The sequence below is a fragment of the Aulostomus chinensis genome, chromosome 7, assembly GCF_037954235.1.
Source record: "Aulostomus chinensis isolate RoL2024-O1b breed Wild chromosome 7, RoL_Achi_v1.0, whole genome shotgun sequence".
Taxonomy (NCBI): Eukaryota; Metazoa; Chordata; class Actinopteri; order Syngnathiformes; family Aulostomidae; genus Aulostomus; species Aulostomus chinensis.
The window spans coordinates 22,394,077-22,416,481 of record NC_141326.1 but is presented as its reverse complement, the minus strand read 5'-3'; the positions used below and the strand labels follow the sequence as shown (position 1 = coordinate 22,416,481).

Sequence of the window (22,405 nt, the reverse complement as noted above, 5' to 3'; positions counted from 1 at the left end):
ACAGGCACACGCCACGAGGTATACATCTGCTATGTGTTATTTGTAGTGTATGAACATTTTTGTGCGAAACCAATTGGGGTTGTTTTCATATCAAGTGTTTTATTTTCTTTTTTTTCAATAGCTTCCATGTCAAGCCACCTGAGGACTCTAGACAAGCACCAGCTTTAAGTAAAAGACAGGGAATATAGGACTCATCTGTTATCATTGTTCATTTGTTATTAGTTTCTATTTATAATAGTTTGTTTGTTTTTCAATAGTCCATGTTTAGGGACTCCAAACCGGTACCAATTATTAGTGCAGAATTCATTGATTTACATATGTGGAAACATTTAGTATTTTATCTTACATCTTTTTTCAAAATGCTTCTCTATAAAGTGAACTATCGACTCTAAGCCAGCACTAACTATTAGTACTTGACTGGAAATATAAACACTTTTGGACCCTTCAAACACTGGTGGTCAAAAATCAAGGTCACTGTGGCAACAACCATAATCTGGTATTTCTCATAAGGTAAATGTTTAATTTAGAATACTGAATCTACCACATGCAGAAGGAACGTAACTGCACATCCTTGTATGTGGCTACATGGGTCAGCTGAAGGGTTGGGGCAGTAAATTGGTTCTGAATCAATGTGTGGGTGTGACGGGTTGAAAGAACAGCTAGTTCATTTCCTTTCACGGCCAAGCAAGCATAAGGTAATACATGATCATCACAAAGAACAATGTACTCTCACCATAATGTGGTCCAAAAAGTAAAAAAAATACCAAGCAATACTTAATCTATTTTAATTCTATGAATAGACTGCATTTCTCAACATCTCATTCTATAGGAGAATCACAACGCATACGTGTCTGTATCAGAAGCTAAATTTGTCAGTCAGTCGTAAAGGCAGTAGGACACAGCTGAGTCCTGTGGAGAGGTTGTGTCTGGCCCACTAAACATGTCCCATGTGCTGAGGACCAATAAAGCCATCTGCCTTCAGCATTGGGGTGCGAGGCAAAACAGGCAGGGAAAGGGAAGAGTTTCTAACAGCTCCACTGATCGATAAGTATTGATTCCTCACTTATCCCAAATGCAGCTTTGCTGATGAGATGTCACACATCTGCCCTCCTACAGTCAGGGGACAGCGAGAGATGGATGTCAGCTGGTTAAGCACCACACTGCTTAACAAAGACTCAGCATTAAATATATGTGTATGAGCAAAAAAAAACAAAGCAAACAAACCCTAAACCTTGCATACCTCAGGCAGAGACAGGCAGATATGTACTATAGAACATGCATGCAAATGGACTCATGAGAAATATAGATATGCATTACTGAGGGCACAGATCCAGACAAAGAAATATAATTTTCATGTTGCATTCCAAGCTCGCACGGGCAGTTATCCCCCTCCTCCACGTCCCTCTACTCTCTTAGCCTTTCTCACTCTCTCTTTTGCGGGCAGTGCTTTGTCGGATGGGAAGCTCACACACATTCACTGCAGTTGCTGTGCTCAGCAGGAAGGTAAAGTACATAAAAGGTGAACAAATCCTAGAGAGTGACAGCGACATGCATGGACAGATGGATGGTCAGGCTGCTATGATAACAGTGGCTTTGGTAACATCCTTTTTTTAAAGCCTTGTGGAATGTCATGTGCTGTCTGACTGACTTGAGCTGGTTGGTGTCACAATGTCACCAGGTACAGTACAAGGTAGAATGGAGATAATGATGGTAGTTCTATAAACCCATTTGACATGTGGAATCAAAGCAGCAGTCAGTGCTCCAGTGCAACATGATTTTTTTTCCTGTATCCAACAGATCAAAGAGTTCACTAATACAGTCTAATGAAAGGAAACTTTAAGGCCCATTGTTGGGTGGTGGAGCTGCACCATAAAACTCCCTGACTGTGCTCTTGTGCTGTGAATGTTGCTCCCTCTGCTATTTTGCATTTACATACAATATGCCTCCAATCATAATTCCACAGACTGAGGACATCTTTTAATTCTCCTTCTAATCCTTACTATATTGAGTGCTGTATAGCGCCTGCACCAAAAAGCTTTCCATAAACAGTCGATTTTAGAGGGCGGTTGGGGCTCCACTCTTACACTTGAAATGGAGAGTACGTCACAATACCCAAATCTGCATCTCAGCGCATTTGCAGTAATTCATCTCCAACCATTTTTATAATGTCTGCCTGTTTGCTTTTCAATTGTTCTGATTTTTCTTAATAAATCAATAACAACATCAGGACCTTGTCACTGATATGAAGCCTTGCAGGGACAATAAAGGAATAATGATCAATTATGGCCATGAGATAATACTTGTTCCTATAATAAGGTTCATTTCTGGCCACAAGCCCTAACTTGTTCCCACAATCTGATTGATTATGATAGTTTTTTTTTGTAGTACCTGCTTTCGGATAAAATCGAACTATTGCGCTAACATATTTACATTGATGCTACTGCTGATATGTTAACCAATGTGCACTTTCCTAATTCAGTAAACCCAATTAATAAATACACACGTAAATAAATAAATCTGTGGCCATGAGATATAACTTGTTCCTATAAGGATCATTTCTGGCCACAAGGACGAGCTGAAACTTTGATTAATTTACTATGGTAATTTCATTACAGTGGGAACAAATTAGACCTCATGGCCACAATTTAATAACATTGAGGGAACAACTTATACACTGTGGGCACTTTTTTTTCTCTTGGTCACTCTGGCCACCGTGTACTCTGATATACTTAGTGCAGAAAACTGCGGGATCCTTCACATTATTATGTACTCATGTACTGCAAAAATACATTTGACTCAGTCATGGTGTTCGAAAGCTTGAATACAAGCTACTTTCCTGAAAGTTACTATCTTAATATGGTGAAAGTTGAGTTTCTATTAAGGTGTTGTCCAGATGAGGCATAATAGACATCCTCTAATGAGAAGTAAAAAAAAAGCAGTTTCCAGAAACTACTTATATCTGACATGGTTTTATCCTTTTTTTCTTTTTTTTCCTCTTAATTGAGGATGGTGCCTCTGCAGAAATACATGATGTGGAAAAGTAAAACCATGGTGAAGAATCAGAGCAGAGAAGATTGGAATAATTGCATTTGTAACTATCATGCAATTACAGTAGCATACACAAAATGAGCTCCTGGAGTCCTAATTTGCAGATCATGACTGCTGTGAAATGCAATTAATGGATTCCTGATTTATTTAGTGAGCTGTGATAAATGAGTTCCTCTGAGCTCACTGCAGACAGCAATCGTGGTTTAAGGTCTGCTTTTAGAATGTGAAGAAATTCGGTCTGTGGGTAGGAAAATGGCACAGAAAAGAAAGTGTACGTTCAGTGAAGTGAACATGCAGATGTAAATAAAAGAGTAAGAATTCACAGTGATATTTGTTTGTTGTGTTAGAAAACAAAGTCAAGAATCAACTTACAGAATCGGCATCACATCCCTCGGAGGTCTATCTGACTTGACATGGATGTCAAAACAGCAGGAGAAAAGCTGATTGTTTGGAACAAGTCAGAATGAGTGTCACGCAGAGGCCAGAAACTATCTTTCTTTTTGCAGACACACAGAAAAATTGGCAACATGATTCTCTGGATGGCTGCCATGTCCCTGCAGGTACTGTACATGCTAGCTTACAGGGTTTGGGGGAAAACGAGGCATGTCTGGATAATAACTGGAGGAACCCTCTGCTTTGTAATTACACTTTGTTTGAATATGGGATTCATGAGGATGTGAGGGAACATTTAGGAAACCACAAAGCCTCGATTTATCTCAGTTTCCTACATGCTTTTGTTTTATGCAGTGTTATCGGATGATGTGATGGTGGGGAAAAACATAAATAACACATGAAAAACATCCTAGAGGTGAATGTGCTGAGTTACAATAAAAAATACTTCAACCCAGCGAAAAAGTGGCCTAAATATGTAGTAAATACTCCAGTCAAGCTAAATGTTGCTGCCAGATATTTACTGTGTGACTCAACTTCCTGTTTAGGCATAATAGGAGTTCACACTGTTAGCCATAAATCCTTGTCCTTGCCAGATGTTGCCAAGCAGCTCAAGAATCAGGAGAGTTTACAGAGTCTGCAACAGTGGAGTGAGAGCGGCAGAACCAGTGGTCCGAGGAAGCCGCTCACTCTCACACTTGGGTGGACGTGTGTGAGAGGAAGATGCTGCAGGGACTCCTGAGCATCTTAGACAATCCCTCTCACCTCAATATGCCTCCCTTATAGAACAGCTGTATACATGCAGGAAGAGACTTACTGCCCATCACTGCAAGACGGAACGACAGGAGATCGTTTCTGCTGGAGGCTATCAGACTGTATAGCTCCTCCTTTCTCCACAGGGACAAGACTGAAAAACAATACCATGTCCTGACAACAAGTCATCTCTGTTGCTTGCCTTATCTGTTAAGGGTGCCCCAGCTTTACTGCGTTGCACAGTTTCACTCTTATTTTTTTTTTAACAGTACTGTGATCATTGCTTATTATCATAGTTTAAACATTTATAATATAAATGATCACTTCCGTGCAGTCTATATGTTCTTTTTATTTTTGCTAACTTGTTCATTACAATGTTATTTATATTGTATTGCATAATATTGAGATTCAACTAAGAACAGTCTTGACTTTGTTCTGTTGAACTGAGCGTGTAGAGGGCACAAGAACTTCATTTGGGGATTTTTTTTAATCTTATCTTAACAGGAAAAAGAAGAAGGCATGTAAAGAAATAGCATGGATGAAGATGCTATTCAATTTCATATTTCGAAAAGTTCCATCCGAGAGCACAGCCGATCAGGACTGGTGATAAAAGGGTTATCAATGATGGGGAATTTCAGGTTCATACAAGTAGCTTTTAACCAAAGGAAGACTAGAGAATTGATGCATGGTCTGAAGCTTGGGTTGGAACAGGAAAGTAATGTCAAAGAATAAATCATGACTGGATCTAGTAGTGGCAGCAAAGATGAATGACAACCCAGAAGATGATGTGGCCTACTTGAGAAGGTTGCAGACACTCCGGTGACATCCTCTAATTAGCCCCTTGACACCACCTGTTACCTTGATTTTCCTGCGTCACACAGACGATCTTCCTCTCATACTGCTGATGTCTTCCCCTGTATCTCGCTCTGGCTGCTCATGGCTACTTGAATATAAGTTCTTTGTGTTTCAGTATGAATTATGCCAACTGATATTTAACATTTCACTGGCAGCCAGGCAAGTTACATGTCTGAGTTTCTGATTGGCTTTCAGAAAGTTAGATTTTTTTATTTTATCAACGAAGGGATAATGCACATTGATGAACATTAGCATTTCAGTCTAATATGTAAATGCAGCATATTCATGTGTGTAAAGTTGTATTTTGACAAAAGACATATCAATTACTGTGTACACTTATCCAAAAAATATGTATGCAACAGAGATAATAATCACAAATGTCCAGTGGATAATTATGTGGCATCCAGATTGCCTTGAATGTAGCAAACACATTATAGTAAGTGGACGAGTGAGTGGGCCCATTAGCCAGTGAGTGAGTGAGCAAAGTGACCACTTAAGAGTTAAGCACACTCAAGGTAATTTCTTGAGCGATTCATTATGGATATTCAAATTATTTACATATGCAAATTTCATAAAACAACACATAAACACACATTTGATGTACATTCATTCATATTTAATTACAAATCATCTAAATGTTTCATGTCTCCCTCTACATTTTACCTGCTGCTTCTGGGTGTGAACAGACTGTAGTGTGGCTTGGAGGGTATTTAAACTCGATGCATTGTTTTGTTACAAAGCTGCATTGTTGTCCTTGGTTGAAACTCCTCATGTTTATCTAGAGAGGAGTGACTTCCTGAATAAATATACCCAAAACAAGAGTTGCATGCTGTATACGCACTCGTGTGCCGAGCCTGAGATTTATTTTTATGAAGTTTACAGCTGTTGTTGTTAAGTCGTCAAGTTCCTTTTTTTACCCATTTTCTGCTGACTAAGTCAAAACTCAGCGATGACCGTGTTAGTTCATCTGGGGATCAGCCAGGTGAGGATTGCCCTACCCTCATCAGCTTCTCCATACGGCTCCTGGAAGGCTGTTGCTAAGGTCTTAACACTAAATCTGGAAATCATCACAGTACTGGAACAACATGTTTAACCTTGGCGGTGAGGGACACGGGCTCATCTTTATAGCATCTTACTTTAATAGAAGTGTTTACAAGACGAATCAGAATCTGATTTATTTCCATCACGAGTGGTTTCTCCATCTTTTGACGATATAATGACGGTTAGCCGAGCTCATACTTCTTTCCCTGTGGCCTTTGTCCACAAGGGAGTGGATCAAACTTACATAAGCACATGCAGACAGATGCTGAAGTGATTTACCCTAGATATTACCATTTGTTCCACGCTATTGAATCCAAGCTACCTAATAGAAGGTGGACGTCATAACTCTATTTTGGTTAATATGGGTGCATCAATTAGTTGTGAGGATAGATGTGAACCATGAAGGAAAACTGAATGGACCAACTGTCCCTGTCAAATGAATGCACTTCCCTCCCATCACCCTTTGGCGGTCAGTCAGAATAAAACACACCAATTAATCTCTCTGGCTGTTATGGGGCAGGTTGGCACGGAAATTTGATGGGCAAAGCACACTGAGGCAGAGAGAGGATATGTGATTTGCGAAGGATAACTGCATACTGCATGGAGGAAGTTGTAATTTAAACAGCAGTCAGCAAAAGTTTGACAATTAGGCTGCAATTTGTAACAGCGCTAATTAAATTAGCACTTTTCATAGTAGCACTTTCTAACTATAGCCCCACTCTCCATGCATAGTGTTGGCCAATTCATTAGCTCAGTTTAAGGGGCTTTGCAGTGTTTTGTGAAGTAAGATAATGAGAAAAAAAGAGGAACTTAGCTATGTCAGCTTTCAAATACTTCTCCATGTCTCCTGCCAAAACATTTAAAATGATAAGAGCAGGCATAAAAGAGAGACTGGCAGTATTATTTGATAACTGCCACTGTAACAAGCAGCAATCTGTCTCCACTGTTTCCACTCAACTCTGAATTTCTGTTATTTATGTCAAACTGATTCTATGTTACTGGGAAATGTGTGATGTGAGACTGATGTGAAGGACTCATCACAACAATGAGACTCGTGCCGACTGTTTGCATGTATTCTCTGTGTTACTCATTCTCTATAAGATGGATCCAGATCTGTAGCATTGTCTCCTCCATCCTCCAACCCTGAGCTGAATAACAAATGAACATCTCTGCCTGCTGCTTTGACTCACTAATTTCCCCTGGCTGGGATCTCTCCTAATAACCAACTGCCTGCCTCTCTCAACACACCAGCTCAGTCAGAGAACGATGAATGATGCTTCAGCAGCACGCATGCTGCTGCATGGCGGGGATTTTTTGGTGTTTTTTTTTTTTTTTCCAACAGATGGCCGTTTGCTCAGGGCTAGAGCACTATCTCTGCAATGGAATAGCAAGAATACTAAGCAGCTGCATGAACTTTTATTTATTTTCTGTAAACAACAAAATGTACACTTATTTACCCAAACTTTTAAATTGGAGATAAAGTAAATGTTCTCCTATTTTCCTTCAGCAATATTGGGTTCTGATAAAGTTAGGAAGAGTGAAGTGAATCAGCAGAAGAATTGAGCGTGCATAATGCTGATGCCATCATTATTGTTTTTCAAAACCAGCTGGGAATAAACTCAGCATGCAGTTTCTTTCTGTGTGTGTGTGTGTGTGTGTGTGTGTGTGTGTGTGTTCTCCAGACATGGCACTTTAAGAACAACTGCTGACTTAGAGTCAATTTTAATGGTATTTTCAGGAGTGGTGAGCGTTAAAGTGATGTCACCTGTAGAAAACAATATCGTATGATGCATGGAATTGGAAAAAGGGCAATTACAACTATTGATATCATTAGTGTCACATAGATTCACTTTCTTATGATGACTGTACTTGCTTACATCACGACATAGTCTTTCTTCGTGTGTGTGTGTGTGTGTGTGTGTGTGTGTGTGTGTGTGTGTGTGTGTGTGTGTTCTCCGGACATGGCATTTAAGAACAACTGCTAGTAACATATGACGAATTGACTTTTACTATTTGATTGTGAGTCCTGGGTTTTATCGTGGGTTTTTTTATGTATGTGTTGTACAATTGTGTTTTCTCTGTTTAATATTTAGTATTTCAGAACTCCATCTACAAGCTTCAAGTAGCTAGTCTCAGGGAACCCATTCACATGTGCTGTCATTGTCTAATTTTTGCACTATGAATGTATAACTGTTGATTATAGCACTGTGTGACTAAAATCAATCAATCTTGATATAAAAAAATACCCTGAACAACATATATTAGTATAAGTTGGTCTGCTTTTCTTTATAGCTGCTAAACTATCTCCAAACCTGGAGACCCTTGTGTTAATTTTGTTGACTAAAACCAGACTAAAAATGTTGCTTCACCACCCTTTTTTGGGTGGGATACCAAAATGACCCCCCCCCCACCCCAACAACATTTTACTGCATACTATCCATTTTATTCCAAAGACTAAGATTAAAATGGAATCAAAATCAGTGGCCCAAAAACCTGAAGAGACAAATGAAGGCAATCCATAAACAGACAAAGGTACATTTTCATCAGCTAAATCAAGACTAAGATTTCAGCAGTTTTCATTGATTGAAACTAGACTAAAATGCTCAGATTTCTTGTCAACAATACTAAATAAAAAACAGACATAACGACTTAATATGGTGACAGCTAACAAGGGCGTTACATACAGGGCTATACACGTATTATTCTGTAAACTGTTATACCTTCTGCGCTCTACTGTTCATGTTACTCATTAATAATCAATTTGTTGTGTCTCGTGTTTTAATAAACATGATGTAACACTGAGGCTGCACAGTGGTGCAGTGGTCAGCTCTGTTGCCTCGCAGCAAGAAGGTTCCAGGTTTCGAGCTCCAGCTCAAGCACAGGATCTTCCTGTGTGAGTCTGCATGTTCTCCCTGTTCCTGTGTGGGTTCTCTCTGGTACTCCAGCTTCCTCCCACAGTCCAAAGACATCAAGAGGGGACGAGGCTGATTGATACTCTAAATTGACCGTAGGTGTGACTGTGAGTGTGAATGGTTGTCTGTCTCTATGTTTTGGTCCTGTGATGGACTGGTGACCCGTTCAGAGTGAACCCCACCTGTCGCCCGAAGGCTGCTGGGATAGGCTCCAGCCCCCCCCCCCCCCCCCCCCCACACCATCACCACCACCCTTAAGAGAATAAGCAGTAGAAAATGGATGGATGGATGGATGGATGGATGGATGATGTTACAATGACCGTTATGGATTTGTTTCATTCAGGCAACTACAGCATCATCTGTACTGTTATAGCCATCACAGACTTATTGTGGGAGCTGACTGAACTGTAACACCCGTACTTCCTGGGACCTCCTTCCTGTGGCTTCTCTTTGGTACAAGACTGAGAAAAATTAGCAATGAAGTCTGAGCCAAAAAAACATTAGCCGAACCAGATGATTTATGTGCATGATGTCGGCCACAGAGACGGTGGATGATGTGCTGCGAGCGCACAAAAAGCTTTGGTCGTTTTCTCACAGCCCCCAGATTCTCAGCTCTCCAGTTTTCTGCTGACATCAAGCATCACCACTGTCATTGGGGTGTCTGAATCAAAGCTCTGATGGGCAAATAAATACCAAATGAGTTGGTTAGAATCCAGCAGGGGAATACAATGTCAAAAGGAAACACAGCCTGCCCTCCCCACCCCCACCCAGCCAATGCCCAATGCAAGAACAGTGTCACATTTCAAAAAGGTGCACAAGTCTGCTCTCTTTCATCACTACCATCTGAACCATTGTGGTTTTGGCTCGCAGTATAAACTTGAGATGAAACCGTGATCTCTCTAGATCACAAAGCGAAATGAAGTGAACTGATCTGATTTTCCCACAATGAGCAGCACATGCAATGCAGCCACATGCGAGTGCATCTGAGCTCCACATGTGAAAGGATGAATCCCCGACCCCCCATCGAACACCAACCCACACACACACACACACACACACACACACACACACACACACACACTGCTAATCTTTTATTCAGCATCAACCACCAATATGCACAGATGCACACAAACACAGCAGCAGAAGCTGACAGTTATGTACACAAGCACACTCTGCTCCCAAATGAGTTCAGCAAAGCGATTGTGGAGGGGGAGAGAGAAGGAGGGGGAGAGAGAAGGAGAGAGAGAGAGTGGGAGAGAGAGGAGGAGAGAGGTGCAGTGATGCAGAGGCAGAGGCCATATACAGGGCTTCATGTTCACTGCCTGGGAATTATCACCTCAAACGCGTATGCCCAATGGTTCTGACAGGCCCAAATCCGAGCCATTACAGTCATAGACAGGAACGATTCAGCTGGACTGTGACACAGCAGCGACTATTGTTGTGCACCAGTGATTCACACCACACCAATAACAATCCGATTTACACAGACAACCAGGGAGGAAGTTCTTGTCAAATGTGGAAAAACAACTAGCGGAATCACTGCTAGACACTCTGTTGTCTAAGCTCCACTGATGTTTGCGCAGATGAGTATTTCGAATTTCTCTCGCTGTGACTTTGTGAATGAAATTAACACCATTGAATTCAAACACTTATTTGCACCTTGTAGAATAAAATACAGATGCTGGAGCCGTATCGTGCTGTTGTGGTAAATCTCAAGCAGATCACATGCTGAAACAGACTCGGGGAGTTCGTATATGTTCATCTTGTAGGAGGAGCTGGACTTTCGTCAAAATACTAAATGCCTTTCCAGGAATTTGTCCTTTTAAAGATAATAGAGCTTTGGATGAAAAATGCCAACATGTTAGGTGACTGACAGGAGGAGTGATATTTATGCATTTAATTCATCACGTGGAAGTAGGTGGCGTTCCTGTGTAGGATTACATGTGCACTGCTCTCATTTAAATTTGGTAGCAATTACACAGTACATTCAGGAATAAATTGTGGTTTATGTCAAATTGGCCATGCCTGGCGATGAGATACAAGAACATATTTTTAGATATCAAAACAATGAAACTGGAAATAGAGGAAAAACACACAGCTCACGTGGTGTGAGGCTGCTGAGGTGTTGGAGCTCAGGAATTAGACTGAATGAAAATCCCCACATTTAAATCTCTGCAAAAATTTGTATGTATTTGCAAAACCTTGTTTAAATCTCTGGCTAAAAGCTTGCAAATAAAATTCTCGCACAGATGTGAGCCTGTAGATCCTCCTCATTCAGAGAACTTATTGAAAAAAACAGGATAGAGGAAAAAAATACAGTTATATGGAAATAGCTACTATATTTGACTTTTCTTTTACTAAACTGTGGTTTTTGATAGGGCTTTTTTTTTTTTTTAATTAGGTTTACTCTCTACCAGCAGCTTTCAGATGAAGATGCAATCCAAGTTGCACAAGCAATCGGAATGTTCTGTCACTATGGCAACGACTTTGCGTACTTCCCCGGAAACCCGTTAAAAAAGTGAACCGATTCTGAGTATATTCTGTTAGATTTCTGTTGAGTTTCGATATCTACGGTGTAACGGAGGTAGGTTGAGGAAGGTTGTTGTTTACCTGGGATTTTCAGACAGGACTCGACGGTTAACGCTGGAGGGACAGACGCTAACTGACGAACGGAATAAGCTTGAAGCAGAATGGTGACAGACGAGGCAACAGCAAATAACCCCAATTATCAGTGTGCATCCCTCTAAAATCCAAGGTGTGGAATCAAATTTGGGATGGGAAGTTTCTTTCCTGAGGTGTGATATGCTGGTGTAAATGATAGATCAGCTTTATTTTTTATTTTTCCAGCCGTGACGGTGGAACAACTCGTCCCTGCTCCGAGGTTTTCAGGGGGCTCAGTTGAGTAGTTGAGGGCCCGATCATGTGCTGCATGTCAAGCATAACCCGGGAGTCAACCGTGTCCCTCCTCCGCTCCGCTAACTCGCCCGCCGCCAGCGTTTCAGCTGCGTTAACTGGCTCACATTCTGCTGATTTGATTGTTTCCCTGTGATTTGTGTGTTTTCATTACGTGCAAGTGGGGTATGTGGTGAGAATATGTCCCTCCCCGTCTTGTTTTGGCGATAGGGAAGCTGCGCTTGGTGTTTTATTTTGAAAATACACCGGATTCTCTATGCTATTCGTGTGAGGACTTCCTTTTTCAATGTGTTCAAAACATGGGACCACAAAAAAAAAAAAAAACCCAAAAAACCTGGGACTTAATATTTTAACTCTTCCAGTCCCTCAGTGATGAAGCATTGTGATTGGATGATTCCAGTGTTGAGGACTTTGGTTCTCGCAGACATCAGAGCTTGGACTTTGGGTTTCACTCCAATCCCAGCACCACCTGCAGCAGGCAGCCGCTCAGGTGCTTCTGCTTCACCTAGTGCACGGCCCATTGCGTCAGTCTTAGCTCCCATTTGGGATGAATGTCTCCAGTCGGGTTAGCATCCACAAAGTCTGAGGGTCTTAGACCCTGGAGGTTCCGGCAATGCAATCACTGACTTTGACATGGATCAGATGAACTGTTGTTGAGATAATCAAAGACAAAGTAACTGTCATCTCCGTCCAGCACCTCATCGGCTTTGTCATCTTGCAGGTGAAGACCTAACAAAAGCACGGGTGAAGGGAAGATCTCATTAGTGATTGTTTCCTCCGTCACAGAGCTACTCTAGGTTTAGGTAATGACTGCAATAAATTGTTGATGAAGATGATGACAGAGCCGGCTGCCTTGCATGGTTCACTGTGAGGGAAGAGCTGCAGCGGGAGGCCAGCACACTGCGGGGAACGCTGTAAGAGCACCGGCCTCGGCTCATGTCATAACTGTGAAGGGCTGCATAACAGAGAGATGAAAGATACGGAAAGAGAGAGACGTACAAAGAAAGCCTAAGATGCTTTGGTCTCACTGACTGAGAGGAATGACAAGGAGAGGAGAGGGTAAAATGGGAAACTCACACAGACGTGTCTCAGTTTTTGATGGAAGGAAGGGATGGGGTTGGGAGGGAGACTTTGTGCCAAGCTATCACCCTGACTTCGCTTTTATTCGCTTTCAGACTGAGAGTAATATTTTAGGAGTGAGCTTGGGTAAATGCTGCGCTACACCCAGAGGGAAGGAACATTCAAAATCAGATCTCTGCTGTGTCCAGCCTATTTCTGCAGATATAACTCAGCTCTTTTTATCAGCTTGAGATTTTGTCCATTTTCTCTTAAATTCATTTCCTGAGAGAGCCTTCCTCTTGTCTCCGCCTGATCCCAATTTAAGATGTTTAAGATGTCAAATAGCTTTTTTTAATCAATTTTTTTTTCTTTTTTGCAGAAGCTCAGAAAGACTATTCTTGCAATTATTTTTTTCACGCAGAAGTCCTCCATCGGGAGACAACGGCATAAACATTCGGAAGCACAGCCTTAACTTGGCATTTGTCTCGATGCATTGATGATTATTTGTCTGCAAAAGATCCCGAAGAATACATGTTAATACCCTTTACAGTGTCAGACACTCGTCCCTGCGGTCAAATTCATGTCTCAGTTATTACAGTTACTTTTATATATTTGACATGCAATCAAACAGAAAAGGTTTGCCATCAAAAATTGGATTCAACAGCAAAATATGGAAAAATCTAATCAAAAAAGTATTTTGAAATTTGGAAATTCCATGTGAACATGTTTTGGTGTAGATAAAAAATCAGTTCTTTGTTTGAAAGTTTTGTTTGCGAACACAAAACTTTTCCTTGAAGTTGAGTCTCAGGGGCCGATTCGTCTTACACCATGTAGCGTGAGTCCCGCGAGACTCTGCTCGAAGGAAACTTCTGGATTTGCACACAAAAAAATAAAAGTCCATGAATCACATGAATAATTTGAAACCGTAAATGTAATTTATATGCAGTTAAACACTTTTTTGATATCGGTGTCGATAGTTTTGTTCTCAAATTGATCGCAAGTCTCCTCTGTTTGATTTCACATCAAAGATCCCCCAAAAAACACCTAAAGTTCTTTTTTCTAATCTCAGTGAAGCCTTTGAACACAGCGAAGGAGCTTCTGTTTTATCTCGTGCTTTTATTCCCAAACTGGACATGATTATTGATCTTGGATTGATTTATTCTGTTGCTCCAGATTCCTCCTGAACAGGGTCAGGAGGATTGTGGGTCAGATCTCTAAATAAGGGGATTCAAATGAAGAAGGTGGTTCATATTTTCAGCGTCACTGTTCTCTGTGTATTTATAGAGACCCGCTGAGGAGTCGCTCTTTTAAAGGGCTTTAAAGTGTTTAAGGTATCTAGAAAGTGACAATGTAAAGAACAATCTGAAGTATTCGCTTTGACTAAAAATAGACACTGATAGTGCTTCATAAAATAGCTCAAAACTCCATGTTGATTTGAAGAGCAACGATAGAAGTTAAAAACTAAACACAAATTTCCCCCCTCAAAAAAGTTGCAGAACGAAATGAAGAAAAGCAAAACCCCCGCCACGACGAGGAGAGCAGAGATCCAGCATGTGTACCAGTGCTACGCCTCAGGCAAGACCACTTTACCCGCCTGTGACCTCCTCAAGTTCCTCCACAAGGAGCAGATGGAGCTCACAGCGAATGAAGACACGGCCGAGAGTTTGATTGACACATATGAGATAGAGGAGACAGGTGAGTGGGGAAGGATCGGGGCTGGTTTAGTTATAAAAGATCTCAAGGTGGAACTAGTTTTAACGTGGCAACGCTCATCCCAACGCTCCTGGCCATCGCGGTAACTCCTCTTGACTATTTTGCTCAAGGAACGTTCCTGATCGCGACTTTGCTTGTTCTTTGTTTTTCCAGCCAGGAGAGACAGATGCATGACGTTTGAGGGATTCCTCAGGTTCATGGAGTCCAAAAACTGCTGTGTGTTCGACCAGGCGCACACATCTGTGTACCAAGACATGGACCAGCCTCTCACCAGCTACTTCATCTCCTCATCACACAACACCTACCTGATGGGAGACCAGATCATAGGCAAAAGCCACCTGGACGCCTATGTTTGGTAGGTAAACACTGCATATGCGAGCTGGTGTTGTTTCTGTGGCGCAGCACAGCAAAAAACAAGCTCCACTCTCTGGGTAGACATGCCAGAATTACTATTGTAACGTGTCTGTTGCATGTCTTTCAAATTAACCACATCCAATTATCTTCTGAATCCTCCACAGTCCATTAATGGGATGCTGTACTCACCAAATAATAATGATAGAGCTCATTGAAGCTCTATTTTGCTCTGACACAGATCTAAAATGCTCCCTGATAGAGCACATTAGTGTTTTTGCTCTCAAGTGTCTCCCCAGACCTTCATGCGTGTTATCCGGATACTCTCTTAGCCGCTCATTTCATGGACTCACTCGTGTGTTGGGACAGACAGTAAAATTGCTGGGGTGCCATTATGGGACAATAGAGGTGATTACAAAAGGGGCTGATGACAGCACAAGTGGTGTATTTATGGTTCCTGTGAAAGTGCTGATCAGCCTGGCAGGTCTGGTAGAGTGAGACCCTCCAACCCAGCACGGAGACTCTAGTTTACTAACGAGAGCACCATAGAGACGAGAGGCAGGAGTAATAGCTGGTGTTTTAGAGATCCCATTAGACTAAAGGCTGGAGAGGGAAAATAGATTAGCATGGCCAAAGATTTTTGCTTACACAGTGGAAGGCAGTAATTGAGTATAAATACATGCTAATGTAATAAGACAAGCTGAAAAACCTCGTTTAGACACGTGTTTGTCACACGGGTTGTCAGCGCATCTTTAACGTGACCTCCCGGCTATTAAATGTTCTGGAATTGTCTGTGGTGGTCCCAGCAATCATGGCTAAAATCATCTCTGCACGATACACAACTTCTACACTTGTTTATTTTATTTTAATTTTTTCTTAATCACCTGTAAAATCACCTGTCCACACGCCAAAGAAAGGCCAACTGGCAGGAACCTGCCAACTGGGAACAAACACATTTCCTCAAATCGGACTTTGCTGATAATTACAACCTGCAGTCATGCATTTTGTTTCGCAAACACAACAGAACCAAATCCAAAATCAGCAGGTCTTCTTACGTCTAAAACAAAACTGATTTTATAAAAATAATGCTCCACTGGTGGCACTATCGGCGCCCAGCCCTACATAATTTTTACGTCTGGTGCACATCCATCCACACACGGACATTTTTGCAAATGAAAAAAAAAAAAAAAAAAGTCCCAAAATAAAGAGCTTGTCACGTTCTCAGATCAGGTCAGGCTCTGTGAATCATCTTGTCAACCTTTCACTCTCGCCCGGTTCTGACTTGTGACTCATTTTGCTCGTAGGTATGCTTATAAAGCCAGTGCACAACATGATATTCGTGGCATTTCTATGACTACTGAAGTGAAATCCAGCTGTCTACAGCTGTTTAATGAACCTACAGCCTCAACATGTGATATCGTGAAAATCTAACACAGCAGGAATGCTAACAGCAGAAAAAGGTAGAGCTCCCAGAAAATAGAACTCTGCAATAAACGGACGATTTGATTCAACATTGCGGGCGAATGCATTTAAATACATCACCATCCTGATTCTTTCACCTCCACCTAGCTGTTAAAAGCTGTTCTGTTTTGTTTAAACGGGTGCTCATGCGGCGTATCATTGAAAAGCTCAGGGTCTTGTGATTCAATTGCTGCAAGCATTTCAAAAATAAATTCACAACAGCAGCCCACAATCAATTCCTGTGGTTTTAATGGGGAAAATGTGAGAGGGAAGGAGATCATGCATTTACTGTTCAAAAACAGTATTCAGCTGACTTAGAGTCAATGTTAATGGTATTTTCAGGAGTGGTGAGAGTTAAAGTGATGTCACCAGTAGAAAACAATATCGTATGATGCATGGAATTGGCAAAAAGGCAATTACAACTATTGATACCATTAGTGTCACATAGATTCACTTTCTTATGATGGCTGTAGTTGCTTACATTACAGTATGTCATAGCTTTTCTTTGTGTGTGTTTATGTGTGTGTGTGTGTGTGTGTCAGTGCTTTGAGGAAAGGCTGTCGCTGTCTGGAGATCGACTGCTGGGATGGACCAGATGTTGAACCTATCGTCTACCATGGCTACACTCTGACCACCAAGATCCTCTTCAAGGATGTCATCGCCACTGTGGAGCAGCACGCCTTTGAGGTAACACTGACGAGTGCCTTTGTGACGTGTTTTTCCTGGAGTGTTGCCCCAGGCGTCTTCGCAGTGTTTGCCTTTTGCCTCTGTAGGCTCCAGGAGTCCCACTGAGCTGCATTTGCTCTAATTAATAGCGCCTCTGATATCAATGCTTTGCCTGCAAGCTGTCCTCTCCCTGGGATGCATCTCCAACCTTTATATTCAGGTTGATGCTCATTGAAGGATTTAGAGGCTTCACCATCATCATATTTTCTTCCTGGCAGGTGTCTGCTTATCCGGTGATCCTGTCCTTAGAGACCCATTGCTCCCTAGAGCAGCAGGAGATCATGGCCCAGTACCTCATCGATATACTGGGGGACAAGTTGCTGAGGACACCCCTAAATCAACCAACCTCTGGAGACATTCCTAGCCCAAATGTAAGAAACCAGAGCTTGATATGTGCTTCTAGATCAGAAACAGAATGTGTGTTTAATGCTTGAGCAGCTGGGGGAAGCAGAGGGATGGAAGTGTTTGTCTGTGATTTTGTGTGTTTGTTGTCTGTGATTGCAAAGCAAAGAAAAAGTTAAAAAATAAGACCTTTTAGCAGTCATTGAGGGCCTCATTAGTCTCATTCAGAGTACTTCCATATTTCTGGTTATCCACTGGGTCTCACAGGTAGATGTTCTGTATTTGCAACCGTCATTGAAACCACAGATATTTATCTACACATTCTGAGGGATGTGATTCTAAAGTGTCCATCAGTCTTCATGATGCGAGGCAGCTGGTTGGTCACTTACAAGAAGTCTGACAGGCTTCGAGCGATCCTTGAGGCCTTGCTGACACCATCCTGTGACAGTTAAGTAAAGCTCCCTCTGCATGTGTTGTCATTCAACTCTACATTCTTGATAGCCAGGTTATTCCCTCCCTGGGGTCACCAAACAGTGCAGTCCTAAGAATTCCAAGGCAATAGCACTGACTCCAAAAAACGTCAGCTACCTTCAGATTATTTCCCTTGTTATTTAGGCCGCTTGTTAGCTAACAAATTAATAAATATGTTAAACAGATTAAGATCACTCAGCAGATTGAAAAATCCTGTGAGCCTCTTACCTTGTCCTCATGGAAAGAAAGCAGCTCTGGCCACCCAACTGCTGACACACTCCCTGTTTAGATCCAGGACTGAAGGCCAAGTTTAGTCCATAGTGCTTCTACTTGTGTGTTCAGGTCTCATTTCCTGCATCAAGGACACATATACCACTGTTCTAGTGGGCCTCAAGCTGGAGGTGAACATCTCACATACAGTAGAACATTGACTCGTGAGACATTGATGCTGTTGAGTAGGATGTGGGTCCCAAGGCCAGGTGAGAGGATTCGTCATATCTGATCGCTGCTTCTGTTATGGTTTCAATATCCATCAGAAGGTCCATAGTAGGTCATAAAGCAAAGCATAGTAGATTTAATAAGCAGATCCCAACTGGAACAGTATTGGTACTTGCAAGTGGTCGTACTTTTGGAATTTATGTGTTTTGTTAGTTGGGCTATGTGAACATCATCGTATTCTCATGAAACCAACTGTACTTCACTTTTCCTTCTTGCTATAACATGCAACCATTTTATTTTGACACTTTGGCAGCGCAGTTGAAGAGTTTGAGTCAGACTGAGGCGCAACACAAGTCACCTTCTGATGCATTCTCAGTAAAACTGGTAGAGCTGGAATACATCCGGGTATTTGGACCATACTTTGCTAGATGCAGACTTTGAATCAGAGCAGTATTTGTACTGCAACTAACGACTATCAACAAGGCCTCTAGTGCACGTGTCGAACCTCCTTTTCAAAAGACAAGTCACGCTGCCTTCCGGTGATCCAGTTACCATCCTGTAGGCTAAATTCATACCAGTGTTTATAACGTCCACCCTTCTAAAGTCCAGACTTTTTTTTTGTTTCAACTTTCAGCATATTTCTGCACCATCACAGCACATTTGGAGCCAGAGCGGTGAAATGTAGCGGCAGATGTACAAGTCGGTGATTCAGCACACCTGCTTTTAATCCTGCCATACCCAGTCGTGTGTATGTGGCTACTGAGTGAATATTTGAAGCTTTTTTTTCTCTTTTTTTTTGACAGATCAGAGACGGATTGGTTTGTGCAAAGCAAATGTTTTGATGTTTGTGTTCCAAGTTTGAGGATGCAGGGTCAGGGAGAGTTTGTTTTGACTCGTACAGCGGTGTGAGGGTTTTATCAATGTGTCTATGTTCAGATACCTTTATATTTATAATAAATTGAATCCATACTGTTATGTTTCTGTGGGAGATATCAGGACCTGAAGTACAAGATTCTCATCAAGAATAAAAAGCTAAGGCCTGACATTAAGACAAAAGGTGCAGCAGGGACAGAGGCAGAGGACAGTGGAGATGAGGGGGAGGATGATGATGAGGACGAGGATGAGGAAGATGAGGATCAAGCCAAAGCAAAGTTCTCCAGGAAGGCAGGGTTAAAGAAGAAAGTGAGTCAGTTAAGAGTAGGGAACAGTTGACCCCAGATCAGTTTAATACAAAGAAAGCGGAATCAAGAGACAAGGCAGATTAGTTGTTGCGGTTTACTTTCTGTCGCTTTCTTTCTCTCCTAAATGTGATGAGTAGAAGAAGGTGGTGGTGGCAAAGGCTCTGTCTGACCTCATTGTGTACACCGTGTCTGTCAAGTTCTTCAGCTTCAGTCATTCCAAAGACAATCAGAACTCCTATGAGAACACATCTATGGCAGAGAAGAAGGCTCGCAAGCTGGTCCAAGTCTCAGGTAAAATGGTGTTAATGGAACTGAATTTACGAGAAGAGTTCATGCATTAATTTGATTACAAACAATATAAATTTGATGATTTATAACTACATTGATCTCAAAAGGGGAAGTCCCTGCCGGCCTATGTCCATATTCAACTTGACATGTGCAGCATGAGAAAGTACTTTTTAAGTAATGAAACGTATCGTAAACTTACTTTATTTAGAAGTATCGACGGATGGTCAGAATCAGCTTAACTGGCATCATGTTGCTGTTTGGTGGTGCAGGACCAAAAGGAGAACTTCTGTTCATCAATGAATGTGTAAGAGGAGACATTTGACCTTTGGTTTCCTGTCTGGCAGGTCAAGATTTTGTTCAGCACAATCAGAAGTTCCTTAGCAGGATTTATCCAGCAGGCTCAAGAACGTCCTCATCCAACTACAACCCTCAGGAGTTTTGGAATGTTGGCTCTCAGCTGGGTGAGATCTCATGATGTAGTCAGTGTGGACAAGATACCTGCTAAAATATCATACGCATGTTGACGATGCCCTCTAAATCCTACACAATGTACCTTTAGAGTTTGTAAATGAATAGTAGTCTTCGCTGGACATCCTTCTATCGTCAGGAGAGGAGAGAGGCAGATGTGGTGTAATAATTCTGCTATAGTTGAAAAAAATGCCTGTTCCATCCATCCATTTCCTACTACTTATCCCGTTGAGGGTCATGGGGGGCTGGAGCCTGTCCCAGCTGCCTTCAGGCGAGAGGCGGGGTTCACCCTAGATGGGTCACCAGTCAACCACAGGGCCAACACATAGAGACAGACAACCATTCACACTCACAGTCACACCTACAGTCAATTTAGAGTATCAATCAGCCTCGTCCTCTCTTGATGTCTTTGGACTGTGGGAGGAAGCTGGAGTACCAGAGAGAACCCACACAGGTACAGGGAGGACATGCAAACCGGAACCTTCTTGCTGCGAGGCGACAGTGCTAACCACTACACTACTGTGCCACCCTTGTATTTCTGTTAGCCAATCAAAATTGTTGTGGGTGGTGCTAAAAGCCAGCACCCTTGCAAAATAAGGCTGTGGGGAGATCAACACAATAGAAACCATGCTTGGTGAAACTATTTCCATAACTGGTAAAAGAACATCCCTGTTTGACTGCAAACATTGTGAAATTCTGTTCCTATTTCCAGCTATTCACTGAAGGAACCAGGCTGGTCTGCCTGACTGCACCAAAGCTTTGTCAAGACTCACCAACTCTAGCTAGCTAATTCCATCTAAAGTGGAAGGGATGGAGAATGGTAAACGTATACCTGCAGCGCTGTTCTGGTAAACTATGGGCTATTTACCAGTAAAAGTAAATCCTAAAAAAACAATTTTCTCCAGCATGAACCCCCCCCCCCCCCATTTCTTTGCGTTGCAGTTTCGACTTGGTAGACAGGCTTTGGACAGATGAGCATGCTCTATTGCAAGCTTTTGAAACTGAGGGGAATCGAGCGTGGAAACTTGATTGTCAGACTTCAAAGGGAACAACCTGGCTGAGTGTCCCGTCGATTAGCAGTGAAAAGAACATTTTATTCCAGTCCAGACTCTGACCACCTCATCTATGTTTTCCCTAGAGCGAGTCCTCTCCCAGACCTTATCACACCTTTTCTAAATTGATTTGCACCCTCCCAAATGTGTTTTTTCCTTTTAAACTGCAACCTTGACTGGGCTTGACTCTATCACAGACATGAGCTTCACAGAGTCCAAACCAGCTGCAGTGACCAACATAAATCTCAATATGTTGCAAGAAATCACACATAAACTTTAGTCATATGACAGTTGGTGATCACTCATAAGTTCGAAGCCACAACCCTGATCTGCCTGGTTCTGTTTTGCCTGTGTTTCTGTCACCCTGCTCGTCTTCATCTGTCAGCCAGTCACTTGTTCTGACATGAAACCCTTCGGATTGCTGAGCAGGAGCTGCATAGATTGTGATCGGCACTTCTCAGTGTTGCACTAGACTGCAGCACGAAGAGGGCTGGATGGATCAATCACAGTTAAATGAGCAGAATATTAAGTACATTATGCAGTGAGGTGGTTAGCAGAATGTTGGTTAGAGGCCGGACACAATCAGTCAGATCGCATCTGCTGCTGTCTTTATTTAATCATCTATTCGAATGTCTGAAGACATGGTTTATGCAGCACACATTCCCACAAGCAGCTCTGAACTGCAGCCATTGCACAGTTGGTGATCTCGTCTGTCTTCCTGATGCAATGCACACAATTGTTGCAGAAACATTTCAAGTATAATATAGCTCCTTCCTGCAGAACGAGCCAGAACCTTTAAAACCAAAAAGGTGTTACCAGATGTTTTCTGTTTTGCTCGTATGTATGTATATATATATACACACACACACACACACACACACACACACACACACACACACACACCTTGGTTGCATTGTTCAAAAGTCCCTCCTTGTGGTGTTTT

The 22,405-nt window shown here is 42.0% G+C and overlaps 1 protein-coding gene across 8 annotated transcripts in view; it reads left to right on the top strand.

Moving 5' to 3' along the window:
- Positions 1–11,450: 11,450 nt before the first annotated feature.
- LOC147259094 (1-phosphatidylinositol 4,5-bisphosphate phosphodiesterase zeta-1-like) overlaps positions 11,451–22,405 on the top strand; it is a 17,529-nt gene continuing 6,574 nt past the window's right edge. For 2 of the 8 annotated variants that reach the window (XR_015117152.1, XM_086209308.1), the window contains exons 1-9: positions 11,483–11,583; positions 12,634–12,826; positions 14,462–14,666; positions 14,838–15,039; positions 17,039–17,183; positions 17,441–17,593; positions 19,470–19,655; positions 19,792–19,945; positions 20,287–20,403. Coding sequence is in view for 7 of the 8 variants with exons in the window: in XM_086209308.1 (XP_086065434.1) it covers positions 12,770–12,826; positions 14,462–14,666; positions 14,838–15,039; positions 17,039–17,183; positions 17,441–17,593; positions 19,470–19,655; positions 19,792–19,945; positions 20,287–20,403 (1,219 nt within the window). In the remaining variant the exon portion in view is untranslated. The other 6 variants (XM_086209310.1, XM_086209309.1, XM_086209311.1 and 3 more) reach the window with 6 other exon arrangements.